This window comes from Chaetodon trifascialis, chromosome 14 (assembly GCF_039877785.1).
Source record: "Chaetodon trifascialis isolate fChaTrf1 chromosome 14, fChaTrf1.hap1, whole genome shotgun sequence".
In the NCBI taxonomy this organism is placed as follows: domain Eukaryota; kingdom Metazoa; phylum Chordata; class Actinopteri; order Chaetodontiformes; family Chaetodontidae; genus Chaetodon; species Chaetodon trifascialis.
The window spans coordinates 16,782,439-16,801,579 of NC_092069.1; the positions used below are offsets into that span (position 1 = coordinate 16,782,439).

Sequence of the window (19,141 nt, forward strand, 5' to 3'; positions counted from 1 at the left end):
AACATTGTAGCTCAGTTTTCATAGAGAAGAAGGCGTCTTTCAAGTCAGCATCTCGGCATTGTGTCAGTACAGAACAAACAGTGCAAAAGAGGTGAAAAGACAGAAATATTATATTCCATTTGCGCCAACAGATCTGCCTAAATCTTACACAGTGGTCCTTTAAGGGATCACCAGAGTTGTTATAATTCATCCTTTGGGGACCATGAATGTCAATCCATTTAACTATTGTTCAGATATTTCAGTCTGGACCAAAGCTGTGGACCAAGCATGCCATCCCTGCTGTAGCATGGTTAAAAGCTCACTATATTCATAAGCCGAGCTTATTTAAGACTGTCATAATGCCTTAAAACCCACAAACATTAAATTGCCATTGCTATCCTTTGATAATTCGCTAAAAGTGTTGACACTCACCATACTTATCGCTTCATTGCATTATGGGACCTTGATATAAAAGCAGAGGTAAATGTTTGAATCCAGGCTGAATAAACCCATTACACAGTATCTGCTGATTCCACCATGTGTACTTTAAAGGAGCAGCATCACCCAAAACTCATTGTGTATTTTCCTGTGAACTAATGACTAATGCATCACTTAAGATTCCTGCTTGAGCAACTGAGATGTTTGTGCTGCGTAGTTAAGAGTACCTTCAAAGGAATCTGTAGCCACTGGCCCCATTAACACCCACCAGGGTCACGTTAACCTGATCTGTCCCTCTTAGGCGCACATGCATCTTCACATTCAACAGTAAGGGTCATTGTGAAGAGGAATTCCTCACTCCTGGCACTGTGAAGAGAGGGCTTTTTGTGTCATGGACAGGTAGACACAGGGCTGCACAAAGTATGCCTCATCTCACAGCTGTCCTCTCTGAATGTAAGATTCAGACAGCTGTCCACTGTTTTCACCTTTAGACCATTGAGTACGTCAGAAGTGACACAGATAACCTTTAAGACCTCTAATCCTCTGCATACCTGCTTCTTAATGTTAAACATGTAGTTTTTCTGCGTGTTAGGAAGCATATTTCTTTTTCTTTTTCCTGTTAGCAAACCTGTACTTGCAACACATCTCTTTTGTTAAGTCGGGGTCAACAGCGCGACACTGTTTTGGCTTTGTTGTTTTTCCTCCTCTCACGCAATAATGAAGCGCAGTTTGTCAGAAGAAAATGGATGATAGAAATCTATTGTTACAGGATTCAGGAGCAGTCATCTGTCATTTTTTCACAGCCAAAACGAGGAAACTGCATCCGTGAAATTCAATGAGCAGCTGAACTGTAAGTCATGGCTGTGCTGCCACATAGTCACCCTTCCTGTTGTAAATTTCATGTCCAGTGTTGCTCACCGAAAGAATCATTAACTCAACCTTTAGCATCTTTCCTATTGAAACAAGGCTGCAACCAGACAGTATTAACTGTTGCTAGGTCCTTGGGGGAAATATGAGGTGCAAAGTGCAAGTGGCAGTACCAGTGCCCCAATCTGGCATTGTACAGCAGGATTTCAATACCTGTCACTGAGGCGATAAAGGCTTTTCTGTGTATTTATAGCCTTATGTGGAATACAAGTCAATACCAAAACCAAGGGGGGATTCAGGCATTTTGAGTCACTGTCACAAAGTGTGAAAACTTACATATCATACTAACATGCTGGTGCATGGGGGGTATAATGTTTTCCATGTTCAGCATCTTAGTTTAACATGTTAGCATGCTAACATTAGCTAATTAGTGCTTACCAACTAAACACATATCACTAGCATGACTAAAAACCAAGAACGTTGATTAGCAAAACTTGCAGTTTTGATGATATTTCCATCTGCTCATCTGGATAAAAAATACTCTGTCTTCTTTAAAAGATTTTTATGAAATTACCTCTCATAAAATATGAAACTGGACTTGTGCTAATATGAACATAATGTGTAATAAATGAGCCACATTTACAGCCTATTTCTCATACGTGTATTTGCATTCCAACAGTAAAAAAAACCCCCAAAACCTAGAATAAACAACACTAAACGTGGCTTTTAAGAATAAGTCTTTATGTATTTCTCTATGTGAAACAAATGGCTATTATACTACACAAATAGAAGCGGATACTGTAAGAGACAGAGACCATCTCTGAGAAATAAGTACAGAACATGAAAATACACATACTGGTATTATAGAACTGTAAATTATTGCTTGTTTTGCTACTTTGTTTTCTGGATTCCTACAATACAAGACACAATATTCATATTTCAACAGAAACAGTACAACAGTGACAAACGGTATTATTGACCTTTTTAGCAGACGTTCCCCAGAAAGAAAAGAAACATTCAAACAGAGTCCATGTTGAACACAACACAATGACAGTTGGTTTTTGATTGAGCATCTTCAGGACTTACTGTTTCACATTTTTGTACTTTTTTTTTTTTTTTTTCTTTTTTCATTACAACATTGCCAAGAGAAGCCGTAACAAACCGCACACTGGGACTGGCCTCAGCAACAAAAATGAAAACCAAAAAAAACCAAAACAAAACAAAAAAAACACTTGGCATATGTACATGAATATACATTTTCATTTCAACTGTGACCAAAATGCACCCGCTTTTAAACACCATGACCGAAGAGAGTAAAAAAATCTTCACGAGTGTCGTCCTCCTGCTGCTCGCTGCTTCCTCTTTCATCATAATCCACCTCAGTAGTTCCACCAATCTGCTGTGACAGCTTTACTGTAGCGCCAGTAAAACTGCACTCTGCCAACATGGTGCATTTCAAAGAGCTGTTTAACTTTCTCAGAAGATAAGATGAATGTTTCTTGTGGACAAACACGAAAACAAAGACATTGATTTTGTTTCGCAGTGTCATCCTGCCTCATTTAAAACCTATAATTGCACTGCGCTGCCTACATCTTTACGGTAGCACACTCGCGTAGATCCAAAAAGGCCTGAAATTCATCCGAGGTTCACACTAGCAAAAAAGGAAGTGGAGTGTTTCACTCACTGCAATATGCTGGTGAAAAGGCTAACCAGGTGTTCAGCTTGAGATAAAAGAAAACAAAAAAAAACACTAGAAAGAAACAGAGAAGAAATGCAATGTGCTTCCTACTGTCTCAAGAGAGACTTTTTTATGTGAAGGAAACAAACAAAACACAGACAATAAAGTGCTCACATGCAGACGGACTTGTCTTTTGCGTACTAATATTGTTACATAGCAAAAAAGTCTTTTTAGATTTCATGCTGCCTAATGACAAAGAAGGTTTAGGCTCACCGCTGACACCCAAAAGCCCTGTTAGGAACATTTGTTCATGTTGCTTCGAAAGCACTGACATTTTATTAAATAAGACGGTGAAACACTGATATGAACGGGAATGTGGGGACAATTAATGCAAAAAAGGGAGTGGGGGGAGGGGGGGGTTAAAGTAAGTGAGTTAATGATTTTTAGTGATTTGTTCAAGTTTCCACTGAACTATATACTGCAAGAAGGTGTGTGTGCTCATATGAAGTAAGACAAAAATAATGCATTGAAAGTACTGCAGTGGTGTTGGGAAAATGTTCTTTTTTCTCTCACTTGAACAACATACATCAGTGTCTCTGAGTAAGAAAAATCGTTTTGTCATGACAACATGAGGTGAGCAAATGCTTTGGTTGATATCTCATGAGGCTACCTAATTTTCCCTTTTCTCAGCAAAATGCTTTCAGGTAAACTACAAAATCTAAAAGGACTATTTCCACAAATCTACCGCTCTGCTATTTACAGCGAGAAGCAGCGCAGTATTCAGATGCGCAGCAGGAGACGGTCGAGAGCCCCGCAATTGCTTGGAGATATCAAGAAGATACTCAGTGCAAAACAAGCAGTAGCAGGTTTCAGAAGAAAACCCGACACATAGAAAGTGGGTTTGATCAAACGACATAACCGAGACATTAAAGATGTGAATTACAACAAACGGAGTCAGAAAAGTAAAACCAACATCCCGGACCCCTTGAAGAAAATGAGGGGGATGAACTGTCTCTGATCCGTCAAAACCCGACAAAAGCGACAAATGGAAATTTCCCAACGAGTTGAAGACTGAACTGTCAATCTCACAAGAAAACCATTTTTCCCCCCTGAAGACGTCACTTTAAACTCTGTACGGGGATATGCACTGGCGTCAAAAGCGTCACACTATTTCCCTGTCATCACAAACAACAACAAATTAAAAAAAAAAAAAAAAACACCTCAGCTCCTCATCTACAGAAGTAACTAAGCATGCAAAAAGTGTTGGGGTATCAAATACATAGTAAGAATACACATCTAGTAGTTTAGCAAAAAACAACACCTCTCCAAATAAAAAAGACAAAGAGCGAAAACGAGCAGGAAAGGAAAGAGTCAAACAACCACCACAACTTTGTTAGTCACATATGGCGCTTCGTGCTGTGTGTGATGTTAAATAGGTTCCTTTTTCTTGATATATCTCGTTAGTATTTGTGTTTCTGTACGTATTTTTTTGTAATTCGGTATATACATGCAGACAAGAGCGGGAACATCACACACTCAATCTTGATGCAAGCTGAAGCGGCAAACCAGCAGATATGAAAATGAATGAAAAAGAAAAAAAATTATATATGTACATATGGATATATGTATATATATAACCTGAAAACACAATTTCTTGTAAAAAAAAAGAAGAAAAAATGTCTTTGTTCAGAGGTAATGCACATACCTCAACTGAAGGTTATTGTACACATGACCGTGAGACGAAGGGAGAGGTACAAGCTAACAAGCTAACTATCAAGCTACTGAGCAGGACTAGCAATGAGAGCTGAGTGTGTGCGTGTGTGTGTGTGATAAGTGACAGGTGCCTGCGTTGGGACAGGTATTACGACCCCTCTTGCTGAAAACGAGGGGGGTTGGTGGGGTGGAGGCAAAGCATGCCCGCCGCTCCCCACACTGTCCGCAGAATGTGATGAGTGTGTGTGTGATTCTCATCAATCCCCTTCAAGCCGCCTCATTCCATCGCCACGCTCCCCACAAACACCGTCTTTGAGCAATGTTTGTTGGTGTGTTTTTGCTTGTAGTTGAACTGAAATGAGGGGCATCAACGCTCTCTGTGAGTGCAGAGACGAGAGAGAGAGGGCAGGTGTGTTGCGGGTTTAAGGGGCGGTCGGGGGCCGCACCGGTGCCGGGGGGAGGCCTCTCTAGTTGAAGACTTTGGGGGGTCCGTCGGGACGTCTGGTCTGGACGATCTGCTGCTTTGGCCGCGCCGCCTCGTCCTCTTCCGTCTCGCTCTCGCACACGTGGACGACCACGCTGGGGGTGGACTCTGTCCCCGCGTGGAGCTCGTACTTTTCACCTGCAGCAGAGGAAGAGGAGGGATGGAAAGAGGAAGAGGAAGGGTGACCAAAAAGATTTAAGAGGTAGTGGTGCATGTACGAAAGTACTGTGATCCTAATAAGGGCCAGAGCTTCGCATTTTACATACTGGAGCACCAAAAGTGTATTAATATGCAGCTGAAAATAGTCCCCAACAAATAAACAATTTACTCCTGTTTTTATACTGTTTGCTCAAACCTACAGCACCCGGCTGTTTGAGGAAATTAATAAGCCTTCTAAAAAATGAAACTGCTTTGTAAAGATTACGTGTTCAGTGGGAACTGGGACTGGGATCAGTCAGACAGTGTTTGGACAGAGATTACTACATGGTTGGTTTGTTCTTTTAATGGAATTTTGCTGATAACGTGAAAAATAGAGAACAACAATGACCATGTCCTTTATGCTTTAGTGAAACCATTTGACGCTACTTATCCACACTTCAGAGGGAAATATCTTACTTTTTCCTGCACTTCATTTATTTGACGGCTACAGTCAGTGCAGTGCAGATTACGATTGTCCAACCTTTGATCAGCCTCTAAAATATGATCAGTAATATATTAAACTACCAAACAGTGTGTGAAGGTAGACCATTTAAATTCAGGGTTTAATATATAATAGTCTTGAGATGTGCTTTCACTTTTGATTATTGCTGATAATGCTTTGAATATTATTATTTTAACTTTGAATGAATGACTTTTGCTTGCAAATGAGTACACTGAGACAAGTTTGAGCCACCCTGGTTGAAATAATACACCGATGATGTAATTAATTATTCACTGTTTAATGTATTGTACACTGTGTGTCTCTCCATCGCATTGAGAATCAGGTCAGCGTTCAGGTGGAAGGACGTGGCTTCAAGAGAAAACATAAAGGCTTTCCTCGTGCCAAACTCGGCGGACGCACACTGAAAACATACACTTGCTAGATTGTATCACAGTTGCCATGGCGATGAGATCAGACAGCCGGCAGACTGGAGGAAATTGGTCGAGTCGCTTTTCACCGTGGTGCCAAACAGAAAGACGGACAGTGAATGGAGTCCTGCTGTTACCGCAGAGAGTTGACAGAGGGAGTCAGCGCGCTGTGCTGCAGCGCTGCACTAATCTGATTTTAGACGCCGGGACGTGAGGCGAACAACAAAGCCATACTGATGCCTCATGTTGCCATGGTAGTGTCTGAAATGTGCAGAAAGTGATCCTCTAGGCTGGACAGTGTGTTTGTGTGTGAGCATGTTTGTAAGTTTAATGGTGTTTTTTGCTGATGATAAAAAACAAAAAGATGTTCAAGTGAATACTCAGTCCCAAGGTTTTCCACTTCATCAGCATGAGCAGACCCACATACACAAACAGGGAAAGACACTGTGGACACGGCGCACCTTTGTAATGTGTGTTAGGTGACATTTTGTAAAGGTTGCTGCAATCTGAAATCTTGTCGACAAGGCAGACAGCAGCGACGTTATCTCTGAGCAGGAAAGCAGCCGGGGAGCGAGGCTGCTGGGAAAGATCTTAAAAACCTTCCAGATGTAAGCGTGCTGAGCTGAGCGGCCTGCACATTTCATACGATACTACAATTGTAACGGGATGGGAACAGCAAAAAACATCGCTTAGCACGCTTGCTCATACTTTCAAATTTAACATTACCAGAGACGGCTTAAAATGATAACTGACATGATATATGTTTGTTGAGTTTGTCGAGTAATGTTGGCTGGAATTGCTTCAGTGTAAGCTAATGCTTCTTCCTACTCCTTTTTGAACAATTTTTCTCAATTAAATGTTTTCATTTGTTCATTTGTTTTTTTGTTTTTGCTATTTTTTTTTTGTACTACTCTCACATGTTTGAAATAAAGCCTTCATTCATTCATTCATTCATTCATTCATTCATTCATTCATTCATTCATTCATTAAACTTGCCCGAATTTAATAAAGAGCGGGACTGTAACCTGCAAAACTAATGCAGTTAGTTAATGGTGTGCTGCTTGGCCATGGAAATAATGTTTGTTTGCTATATTGTTGGTAGTGAGCAAGTTAGCTAGACATGCTAACAACTGTGGCTGGCGTTAGAGCAGATTAACATTTTTCAATTCATTCTTTACACTTTAGCTCTTGTGTTTTTTTGGCTTTGGAAAGGCTAAAAAGAAAATACCACCTTCCAAACTCTTTAAATTCAGAGTATCGTTTTTACCACAGCCTCAAACACACCACTTCAACACGTGGAGAAATCCAAAGCTCGACACTGTTTCTGGTTACAGTTCCTGAGCTATGCCCAGACAATCGCTAGGAGATGTGAAGAGCACGGTCAGTTTATATTTTGCATATTCATACACATCACACAATATTGGCACTGATGCATATTTCCTGAGAGTAATTGATGTAATCAGAGCAAGAGGGGGTTAAGCACCCTTGACGCTGACGGATGGTGAGCTGCGGATTTAATTCATAGGCTTCGAGCTGATTTATTTATTCATTTTTCCCTGTTGCTGCCTGACCAAGACCACGTGCAGAGTAACAACGGCGCAGGAAATCCTGCACTGACAACTATTTCACACAGAATGATCCATTTTAAAATGCCACTCAATTCATAATGACATTGTATGGGCATGTAATTGCAATCTTACATTAAAATGCATCTGCGATGGGGCAAATTAGACCTGCTACTACTTCCCAGACATTACTGCGGAGCGTCGCAGGAGAAGTCGAGAATAAATCAGCGATGATTCAACAATGTTCACCTCAATTCCTTTGTGAAATTGCTTCCTCGACTCATAACCTTCTATAACACCCTGCTGAGGAGTGTGAAATAATTTCCTGTTTCTATCTTGGTGACTGTTCAGAGATGACTGAGTCAAATTAGGTTTTTTCATACCTTCATTATACACTGTTTCCTCCATGCTGACTCTGTGTATTCGATATATACGTGTAAGCACACTGCACAAACTTCAGTACTGACCAGGTCCTAGCTTGGCCACAGCACAAAGCAGGTCGTAGTTGATGACGGGCGTAGCGTCTTCGCTCTGGCTCCAGCCCACGGGTGGCGAGGCGGGCGGCGAGATCAGAAACTGTTTGACGGGCTGGGGAGGGGCCAGGTACGACTTGTCGATGTCCTCGTCTCCGTTCTGGACCTATCAGAGAGGAGATGACAACTGATAAAGGTTGCTGTGCTCTAATGAGAAGATCAAAGGGATGTGAAGTGAGTGAAGCTCTTAAATTCCTCTGAAAGAATACTTCATGTGTGTAATTCGAATCTCTACATGGTTCACTGGTTCAACACACTGGATAGCGGACCTTTGTCATGCAAAGCTCGACAAAGCTGGGTCAAACCGTACTTTTTCCTGATAGTTACGTGCACGAAGAGCAAATTAGCTGCAGTCACAGCTTGAGTTTTTTATTCTCAAATTGCAGGCTCCTGAAGAGATTTTGGCATTTTGATAGCTGCCAATTGCCATAATTACAATACCTACATGTGGCATCTGTCTGAGCGGTAAAATCCTTAATCCTCTTACATCAAAGTACTGAGAGGTGCAGCAGGGGTCACGGCTGGTGATGTATTTGTGATAAAATGGGCAACAATTATAAGTTGATTCACGGTTTCCCAGGAAGCAGGAATTTGATGATTTGCAGGCCAAATAAGATCGAGGCATCTGGGCTAAATTGTGTGTGATGATGAGACTTTCAGTGGGTTGTTTGACTTGCTTCACATTGAAATATAGTTGAAACATTGTTTATCTGCCAACAGTTTGTGCTTTTCAACTAAATTTATTCACCTTTTCTTCTGCAGATTATTGAACTCCCACCTACTCCAATCTTAGTGAATATGTGCAATATATATCACATTTTCATCATAGCACTGAAGATATATGCAGCTCTTATTTTGTGTTTGGACTAGAAACACACTTCACTTTATTTTGCTTCCCTGTCTCCCCCAAAGGCATCAGACTGACACACAAACACTACGACGGGAGGAGAAATCAAGAATTTATTTGTTCTGGTGCTCAATCATGTGACTGATGAGGTCTGACAGGAGGTGGGTTGAGGAAGCAGTCAGGTGTGGCCTCCAGAAGAGAAGCAAAAAAAGAAAAACAAAAAAACAATGAATAAGAAAGACAGGAAGTGAACGGACTCGAGGAGGAGAGCCTCCTTTTCTCTTTTTTTGTCCCTGTTGTGTGGGTGGATTTCTGTGTGTGCTTGTCGCATGAATGATGCACTACAGCGTAACTTTCCCTGTCCATAGGCCCTGCTCTTCCTTAGATGGTCCATGTCCCAGGCCCCCTGCCTGCCCTTTCCCAGACCCCTTCACTGACACTCACTTGGGCAAAGTAGAGTTTGAGCTTCTTGCCGTTGAACTCCGACTCGTGCAGCTCGATGCGAGCTCGGGCAGCGGCCTCTGGGGTGCTGAAGTTGATCCGGACTCTCCGGAAGCTTTTGAACATCTGGAAAGTCGTCTGTTCATCGTAGATCCTAAACAACGCCTCGAACCTCTCCTGCGGAGGGTAAAAACAGGAGAAAAATACAAAATGTTGTAAGAGATGGATTTGAAGATAAGTCTGAGTGAGCAGGTTGTTGTTTCATGTCTTGTCAACGGTTGCATTCATTATCCACTGATCTGTGTTTTCATTTCTTAATTAATTCTACATCCCCTAAAAGAAAACAGTGACAAATGTCTGCTACCATGTCCCAGAGGCCGTGGTGACGGACAGTCCAAAACCCACAGACACTCAAGTTACACAACTACAAAACAAAGAGAAGTAACAAACCCTTATCGAACATCTGAGAAGCTGAAAACCCTTTGATTGTTTGAATTGTTGATTTACCATAGATGAACTGCCTGCTTCAGAGCTAGCAACACAGAGGAGCTGCTGCTCTCTGGTGAAATGTCCCTTGGAGCAGCTTATCATCTATTTTACATGCTTTAGGGTCCAGTCACACGTGAGCGAATGCAGAATGATCATCATATTTCACACATTTATGACCGTACCCTCACTTTGTACAGAAGCCTTCCATCTCTATGGAACAATGCCATCTCTGCACTACCTTCAGATTTTGGGTGAAAGGGTGAGACATTTCAAGGTAAGCTAAAATTTCGGGGTACCAGCTAATCACTGACATGTCTGTCTGAGCATCAGACGTGACACTAACTGCTTTCCATCCATTTCATTTGCTCTTGAGTTAATGGGGAAATTAGATTTCCAACTTCCCGTCATTTTGCTGCAATCTTGTCTGATGCTGTCTGCCTCACAGTCCTCTTTTCTCACTCTCCCTGTCTCTACTTCTTTCTCTCCTTTCTCTTATCACCCCCTCTTTATGCACCACACTGTCTTTAACTATACCCATATGACATATTCCCACATCTCCTGTGTTTTTTTTCACCCTGTCCTCTCCATGGACATCAAATTGTCCTCCTCAGCTGTGAGCTCAATCAAACAGCTCAGTTGGAGGGCGAAAGGAAAAAGCCCGCCGGGAAAGCTGCTTTCTGAGTAATCGGTAGCGTCGTTCTTTATCTCCTGGCCGACCGTCTCCCGGCACAGGCAGAAACATGACCCTGAAAGCAAGTCTTCTTTCCAAGAATCAAGACGGACAGCATGTCCACCCTGCAACACAATTACAGCTGTACTTATCACCCAGCAAATTCCGTCACTTTGCACTAAAAGTTTGTGCAAAGACATTAATCACAACATGCCAGGCAAATGATCATACTGCGGCCTTTTCCTGTGTCCTTTAATTCATTCATGTACCCGCTGTCCACTGGTGTGTGTGCCTCGTCAAACCAGTCCATAATTATGGTATTTCTCTTTCAGCCAGTGGGAAACTTAAGACTGAAATACTCCCACAACACTCCCCTTGTTCGGCTGACACAGCACCTCTCACCAGATGGAAAGGGTGTGCGTTACCTGAAGGAGCAAAGGCGGCTGTGAAATCTGTCTCTGCATGTGAGGGACAGCTTAGTGATGGCAGACACCAGGTCTCAGTGCTCAGATCTGTCTGTGTGTCCTGCATCCTAATGAATCAATAAAAAACTCTGAAACATGAACATCTGGTCTTATCTTATTCTATTTAAAAACATTAACACTGACTAGGATTTAATGCTGTACATCACAGTTTGTGTCCATCACAAGAACTGATGTAAAAGTCAGGTTGGACACAGGAATCTGTGCATCACTTTAGCTGATGATTAAATAATCTGTCCCTTTTTCTTCTTAAATCAATTCATTGTTTGGTCTATAAAACATCAGAAAACAGTGAAAAAGTGTCCAAATCATCTTTGACTCGCTGTGAGACGAGACAAAGCAGAATATCCTCACATTAACTGATTAATCGAGTAATCCTTTAACACTAACTTACAATGTTACTACTATATGTATACTATATGTATTTTGCAGTCCTTGATGGATTTCTACTTCAATACAACTACAATAAGTACTCAGTACTCTTAGCAGTTGTTAGTATGACAATATGCTGTAAAACACAGGGTGTATTCTGCATCTCTGCGGAGAAATCACATCATCACCCTGTCTGACACATGCAGAGTTGTTAATGACTGAACAAGCTGTGAACCACAGTTATGCTGCAGTGTGGCGTACACTGTGGTAAAACAATTTGCATTTAAAAAATAAGCAGATTAATGCTTTTACTCATAATCCCCCCTCTCTCCCTTCTTGTTTTATTTCCAGTTTTTCTCCCCATGTAAGTGCATCTGGTCTTCCCTTGCTAAACGCCTCGGGCAAGCTGGCTAAACTTCAGAGCTGACTTCACCTCCAGGCTCCCTGATACCATTTTTAGTCAGGTTTCTAGTTCACCATACAAGGTGCATTCTAATGAAGCAGGGGAAAAGAGGTCAAGTCAGGAATGTGTGAATATCTTGACTCCTTTTATGCATTTTGGGGAGAATTACAGACGAACTTTGGAATAAAAACGCCACAATCCAAAAAAGCCAGAGGAGAGGGAAGAGTGTGACTCACCACGGTACAGGGACAGCCAAGTGTTAAGTGTGCTCATTTAAAATTGATTCTCTCACCCCCACAGACGACAGAGTCCACTGCAAAACAGCAGTTAACCAAATAGCATCCTTCCCTTAATTTTGTATAAAGAAGCCAAGCCAAACGTTGTATTAGTGAGGTTAAAGGGTCGGGTCGTCCTTTGCAAGCCAGATTTGAGTTGTTATCATTCTCTTGTGAGTCCCCCAAACTTCATGGAATTGAAACAATCACCCCTTTAATGAAAGTCTTTCTTTTGTGTCTCTTTTTGTCAGGTTTCCTGGTGTTTTGTGCCCCTGTTGATGCCAGAGAAACCAGGACAAACCCTGCAGCAGAACAGTTCAGAAACGGCTTTCAAGTGGGCACGGCAAACTTTTCAGTGACCCACTAAGACAGCGTTCTCTAAAATGGACAGTCTTGCTGTTTGAATCTGCATTCATTGATTTCTTGGGGGCAGCAAAACATGCTGAGCTGATATGATTTACATATCTGGTAGATACGGAGCAATATTAGCATTCATTTGAGGTTGTATTTTTGCACGGCCAATATTCACTTTTAGCTCTGTTTTGTTCTCCACCAAATCCTGATAAAATCTGTGGTGGTCTCGATCTGGTGCAGTGTTGTTTTCTTGCTCTGTTTTCTCCCTTCTCCTCCCACTCTCCTCAGCTGCAGTGCTGGAGCGTGGAGGGAGGCGGGGTCGATCTCCTGGCCACTTGAGGAGACACACCTGAGCGGCATCAGCTCATCAGCCGCTGACTACTTCAGCCAGCTCTTCCACCTGCTCAGTGCCAGAAGATTTCTTGGTCTGCTCGCGTGTATCTTGCCATGCTGTTCTGCCTTGCCTTTCTCCGCGCTCCCAGCTCCTGTGGTTCTCGAGTTTTTTTATTCATTAGTTATTGTGTCGCTTTTTCCCTGCAAAGGTGATTTTTTTGTTTGTAAGAATATTCCCGGTATTGGTGATTTTTTTTGTGTTTAGGAAAGCGACCCTTTTGGTCTTGCCATTTTGCTTTTTCATAGTTAGCCTTTTCAGCCTGCATTGTCCTTTTTCCCACTTTGTGGAGATTTTCGTTGGATCAGTCTCTGCATTCTGGGTCCCGGCCTTGTTTCTTGACATGAGATTTCGTAACCAAAATCTTTCTGTTTAGCTGCTAAATTTTCCACTATGTTCACTGGCTAGTTGCTAACTTTGTCTATCTGCAGGGAAAGTAGCGTACAACTGGTTTATCAGAGCTTTTCCACTGAGAACAGCTGCTTTTTGTGTCTGGGAAGGACGCTGATGTGAATGGTGAGATTGAACCCAAAAAGTGCTGTTGCAGGCTGTAAAAGCAAAACAATTAGCTAAAAATGCTATAACAAGGGAAAAAAGGTCTCAGGTGTCTGCATGGGAAAATAAAAATCTGAAGATACAATCTTGGCCAAAACTCTGTTTGTGCATGTTAAAATAAAAAAAATCTAAACTCATAACAGCATTACAACCAAACTCCTACATAACTTCGGAGCATTTAACAATAAGCAGCTATTGCTGACTCTTCTAATTAATTGTAATGGGCTTAAGATTGACAACAAGGCATTTGTTTGGCCCATATCTGCTGAGCCCACTTACACCCTTATTCAAAACTTGAATTTTCCATGAGCCTTAGCCAGCCACTATGACTCACATGTCATCAAACTCCATGTGTGATAACTGATAAGGTGCTCTTTCTCTCTCACACACACACACACACACACACACACACACACACACACACACACACACGCACGCGTGAACACACAGTAGTGGGTACTTCCTTAACCTAAATTGATGTTTTGGCATGAGAGATGTGGGAATGCTCCGGGATCATGTTCCATAATAGCATGTGCTGTTTGTTTTTAACCCCGCACACAGATGCTGATACACCCACGGCTGATTGGTGTGTAACAAGTGAGCGTGCTCGATCACTTATTTATGTGGTCTCTATGAGCGGACATCCTCAGGGAATGAGAGGAGGAAGAGGGGGGGAAATGAGGAAGAGGAGAGGGGTGTTCGGTTACACGGGGCCGAGAAGTGGCCTGCTCATCTGCCATCGCAATGTTCCCTGTGGTGACCCGCTGCACTCCCTTTGTTCTCTCTGTGCATGTGAGAGAGAGACTCAGCAAGTGAGTTAGCATGTATGCGATTTCCACAATGTGTTCAGGACTCTGTGTTTCCACAATTAGTTATTTCTGTCCACACATGTACTGTACTCACACAGAGGGCATGTCCACAGTCCACGGAGGGAAGTAATGTGGGAGGTCGCACCATCACAATCTAAGCACAACTGAAGGACGACTGTTCGTTTGTCAGCACTGGTTTTAACTGCACGCACATGCACAAACACACACACAGCTTGATCCAGCACCTGCTACAACTGTATTTGCAGCGAGTGAGAGCTGTAGGACAACAGGTGAGAGGAGAAGAGAACAGCATGTTCCTGTTTTTCATTCTCAACAAGGCAGACGACAACATCTATTGAAGACGCTGGACGAAAATATGATTTATCTCACACGCAGTAGCTAGGTAACAGAAAACAAGAGAAAGCTGGATCTGTTTGGAGAACAGATGAGGGGGGAAAAAACACGATTCACAGACCAACATCATCCTCGTGATTCCTCCTCACATTAAAGCCTCTGTTATACTCGCAGGCTTTGTTCATCTAATAAGAGAAATCTGATGTGTTCGGGGGTGGAGGCCGTCCAGAGGCAGAGGTGTGAAGTCACAGCTCTCAAATAGCTGACAACTCGGCTTGATTGAAAAGGCAACTGCTGTCGTTATTGCTGACCGCATGCTTCTCCATGTCACCTTTACATAACAGCCAGGGTGAACCTCACCAGGTTAAATTCCCTTCCTTTCCTGTCCTACATTGTCTCTTCATCTTGGCCCTGCTGTTGCACAACTGAGCTAAGTCGGGGCACCAAATTTGCACATGACATGTTTTCCTCTCATGTTACTTTTGACGTTTTTTTTATTAATGAAGATAACTGCCATACTTTGGAGCCATACATGAGCATGTGAGCTTGCAGAGCCCTGAAACATAGATGAATGTGTGAGCTGCAACCATTTGTGAACCATGACGCTGCTACGATTAGCAATCAGCCTATAAGCAGTGCTCCCTAATCGCTCTGTCAAAGGGGCCCCTAGAGGAAAGTAAATTAAAAATGACAAAAGGAAATATTTTCTTGTTGCATCAGCAGGGAAATATACTCAGCTCTGAGTTTTTGGATTCTGCTAATTTTCACCCAAAAACACATTTTTTTGTTTTTTATTAAATGAGAAATTTCTTTTACCAGAATATTATTCCCCATACACCCAAAAAGCTGCTGCAAGAGCACAACGAACATCATGGTTTACAGTAAACAACGTCCTCCTGATAGCTCAAAAAATGCTGTTGGAGGAGGAAAACACAAAAAAACAGTTGAACTGCATAGAAATATATGAATGCAAAGAAATAGAAAGCTACGCAGCACAATAAAAATCCAATGTGGAGGGATGTAAAGCTCGCTGGTGATGTGCAGCCACTGCGGTGGTGGCTGAAGGGCCATCCTTCAGCAGACTGCCTCTTGGGTAATGAGGCAGTTATGTTCCTGACGGTAATGGAAAGGCTGTCATCGCGGTGGCAACAGGACATGTCTGTGGGCATGACTCACATTCAGCGGCACAAGGAGGCAGCAAGCACAGAGTCGGCTTGTGGTCCTGACACACAATCATCTGAACAAAAGATCAGTCGGCTTATGGATGAGGCGCAGGGTTATTGGGCGATGTCGACAGGGTTTCATCTGGGGCAAAGTCAGGCGGCAGAACAATAAACAGCAGTGACTGAAAGAACAGAGCAGAGGCAAACAGGATGCAGGCGGGGAGATAAAGCAGAGGAATGAGAAAGCATTCACAGTATATCTACTTCACACATCTTTCAGGTTAAGTAGCAGAATTAGGTGAAACCCTGCGACAGATGACTTAAGTGTTTTCCCATCTTATGTAAAGGAGGGATTGCGTTTCTTCAACGTGCAGGGATCAGTAACAATTAGCAGAGCTTCAGGTCCATCCTGTTCTGTTAGCACGGGAAACATAATGGCGGATAAACATGAATCCAATTTCAGTTGCACCGAATTGTCCACACAAATACGAGGTCCTGGATGTAATTCTCAATGAAAGCTCCAATAAGTGCTGTCGACTTTCAGGATTGTAGTCACCTCATTGTGCTTTTTTTGGGAATTAACTGAGGCTCACGTATTCAAGTCAACGTGCGCCTGAAAATATACTATACACACACACAAAAAAGGCAAAAAAATCACATCTACGTCACCTCTCCACCTCTATTCTGAAAGCTTTTGGATTGTTGGAATGGAATTGAACAACACAGATTGTTACATAATAGCACTTTAAGAAGTCAAAAAAAGCTTTCATCAATAGCTAATTGATTGACTGACTGACATAAAATTAACTAATTGTTTAAGAATCTTTTAAAGTTAAAAAAGCCCTAATTTCACAGGTTAGGGCTTCTCAAATGTAAACATTTACTTGTTTTCTTTTTCGTTTATGACATTGATTTTGGGGATTAACTGAGAAAATAGTCTGTGTATTAAACTGTAATGAAAACCGCCATTGGCTGCAGTCCTAATTCCATACCTAAAAACATGCTTTGTCCGTGTTGCAATCTGCAGCCACAGCATTTAAATTCACTGACTGAGTCACAATGATCTGTTTTGAGCTGGTTTCTCATTTAAGCTAGTACAGTATTTAAATCACATTGGCACTCCAAAAATCCATGACTGTAATCCACAAGATAGTTTAGTTCTATGTTGAATTACACCATTTGGCATTTTGGATCAAACTGAAAAGATTAATCGGGCCTAATTGGGACGTAAAGAAGGGTTATTCTGTGTTTTTTTTTTTTTTCCTTTGGCGAATCACTCATCTCTCTGTGCGACACGTGCACGGCTTTAGCACTATCTAATCCAGACCCTCGTGCTTGAATGGGATTTGGGTGAAAACCAACAAACTAGGCCACGGAGCCTCGGGGTGAGTCAGTGACAGTGTTACACTAAAAATAGATCATGTTGGAATAATTAAGCAAATTCATTTCTTTAAGTGTGCAGACCATCATTTCTAATTACCGCCCCCCTCCTTTAGGGCCGAACTGGAACCAGTATAATGAGGTTGAACCAGGGCAGATTGTTGTGATAACAGACGGAGCTGGATGATAAATCTCATACCTGCACACATGCCTGTTCCGGCACATTTTTGCTTATCCCATTCCATATTTTTTCCATGACCCTTCCATAAAACAGAGCCAACTTTCCACTGCAATCATGTCTGTGTGCAGTTACAGCTATCGCTTATGACAAGAAAATGTATTATATTTTAAACACAGCAGACCTTTCGGCTGCCAAACATTACTAACAACGCTGTTGAAAGTAAAACAAATACTCAAAATATGAAGATGTTTCCATTACTTGCTGCACGAATGCCTGTTTTACAATGCAGAACCACACACACACACATCTTAATCAGCCTGTTCATGATTCAGCTGTTAGTTTCAGTTAGATGTTCTTTTCCGAGTAGCAACCACTGCTAGCATAGCTCTATTAGCAGTTTAACTGTTACAGCAACCATTTTGTCCTGTCCCCACACAAATACTCACTAGTAAGTAAAAGTAATTATCTACTCCCCAATAGCTTTTCTGGAGCACCATCTGCTGACACTATTTTTATTATAGCTGGCTTATCAGTTTTCAATTTAGTTTCTCTGCGATCAGTTTACCGCTAACTAAGCTAGCCGTTATGCTAGCCGTCTGAGACTTAAGCACTGCTAATACAACCTTGTGTATTCAGACAGGAAGTGAAGCAATTTTTTAGCACAAATTGATGCGATTTGACATCTGCGTAAGCTCAAAATGTTTCAACTTGAGTGAAATATTTGTGACTTTAAGAATCTGCTTCATAAACTCACAGATATGAGAAGAAAAAGGAGAGAGGCTGGAGGGAAATAACAGAAAGATCCAGTGTTTCTGGCACACTGATACATGCAGTCCTTTGGTAGCTAGCTTAAAGCTACCATTTACATAATAAATGTAAATGTAAACGGGCTAATGGCTGGATTCGTTACCATTTGCTTCACTTTCTGTCTGAACACACCTTCAGGCTAGTGTTGCTCACATCAAAATTCTGTTTGGCTAACTGTTTTGTATTTTACTCTTTGTACTTTTAGTCTTGTGTTTACTGGATAAATTACTGTGCTGTACTTCCAGTGGAGGCTTAATGTTGATCTTTAACTGATGATTTTTTCTTCCCAGCAGGGACAACATAAGTAATTTGACAGTTTATCTGCACATTCGTGACTCCAGTTCTCTTGTTACTATGCTAAGAAGTCATGTTTACCATACCTTCGGTCTTATAATTGTTTATGATATCTCATCTTTTTCTCATTTATAATCACTATCAGTGAATTTGTCCTACACCGCTGCTTCCAGAATAAACTTTGAAGGGTCAGTCTCATCTTGGAACTGTGTTTAGATGGCTGCATAGCTGTGGGCCTGCACACATAGTGAGCACAGCAGAAACAAATGAACGTTGTCTTGAAAGTCGACGCCAGAAATAGCCAAGTTATTTTTAATTTTACAACGAAAATATCTGCTTATGTATTTAAAATGCCTGTCATTTTATTGCTTCAGAAGACCTCCGGAGTTATTAAAAGAGTCTGGAGCAACAAGAGTACTTGATCTGTGTTGAGTAATACAAATATGCTTTTGGCATGTATATATAGTCTGCTCAGTGATGTTACACCACTGCTGGCTCTACACTTAACTTGGAAGTTTGTGGCAAGTGGTTCAGCACTAGGAGCGACTG

The 19,141-nt window shown here is 41.8% G+C and overlaps 1 protein-coding gene across 2 annotated transcripts in view; it reads right to left on the reverse strand.

Annotated features, from left to right (window-relative positions):
• Positions 1 to 1,931: 1,931 nt before the first annotated feature.
• Positions 1,932 to 19,141, reverse strand: part of rcan3 (regulator of calcineurin 3) — a 41,821-nt gene continuing 24,611 nt past the window's right edge. For both annotated transcript variants that reach the window (XM_070978852.1, XM_070978853.1), the window contains 3 exons: positions 9,617 to 9,790; positions 8,260 to 8,431; positions 1,932 to 5,297 (listed from right to left, as the gene is read on the reverse strand). In XM_070978852.1, the coding sequence (XP_070834953.1) occupies positions 5,143 to 5,297; positions 8,260 to 8,431; positions 9,617 to 9,790 (501 nt within the window). In that variant the 3' untranslated portion in view covers positions 1,932 to 5,142. The remainder of the gene's footprint in view (positions 5,298 to 8,259; positions 8,432 to 9,616; positions 9,791 to 19,141) is intronic.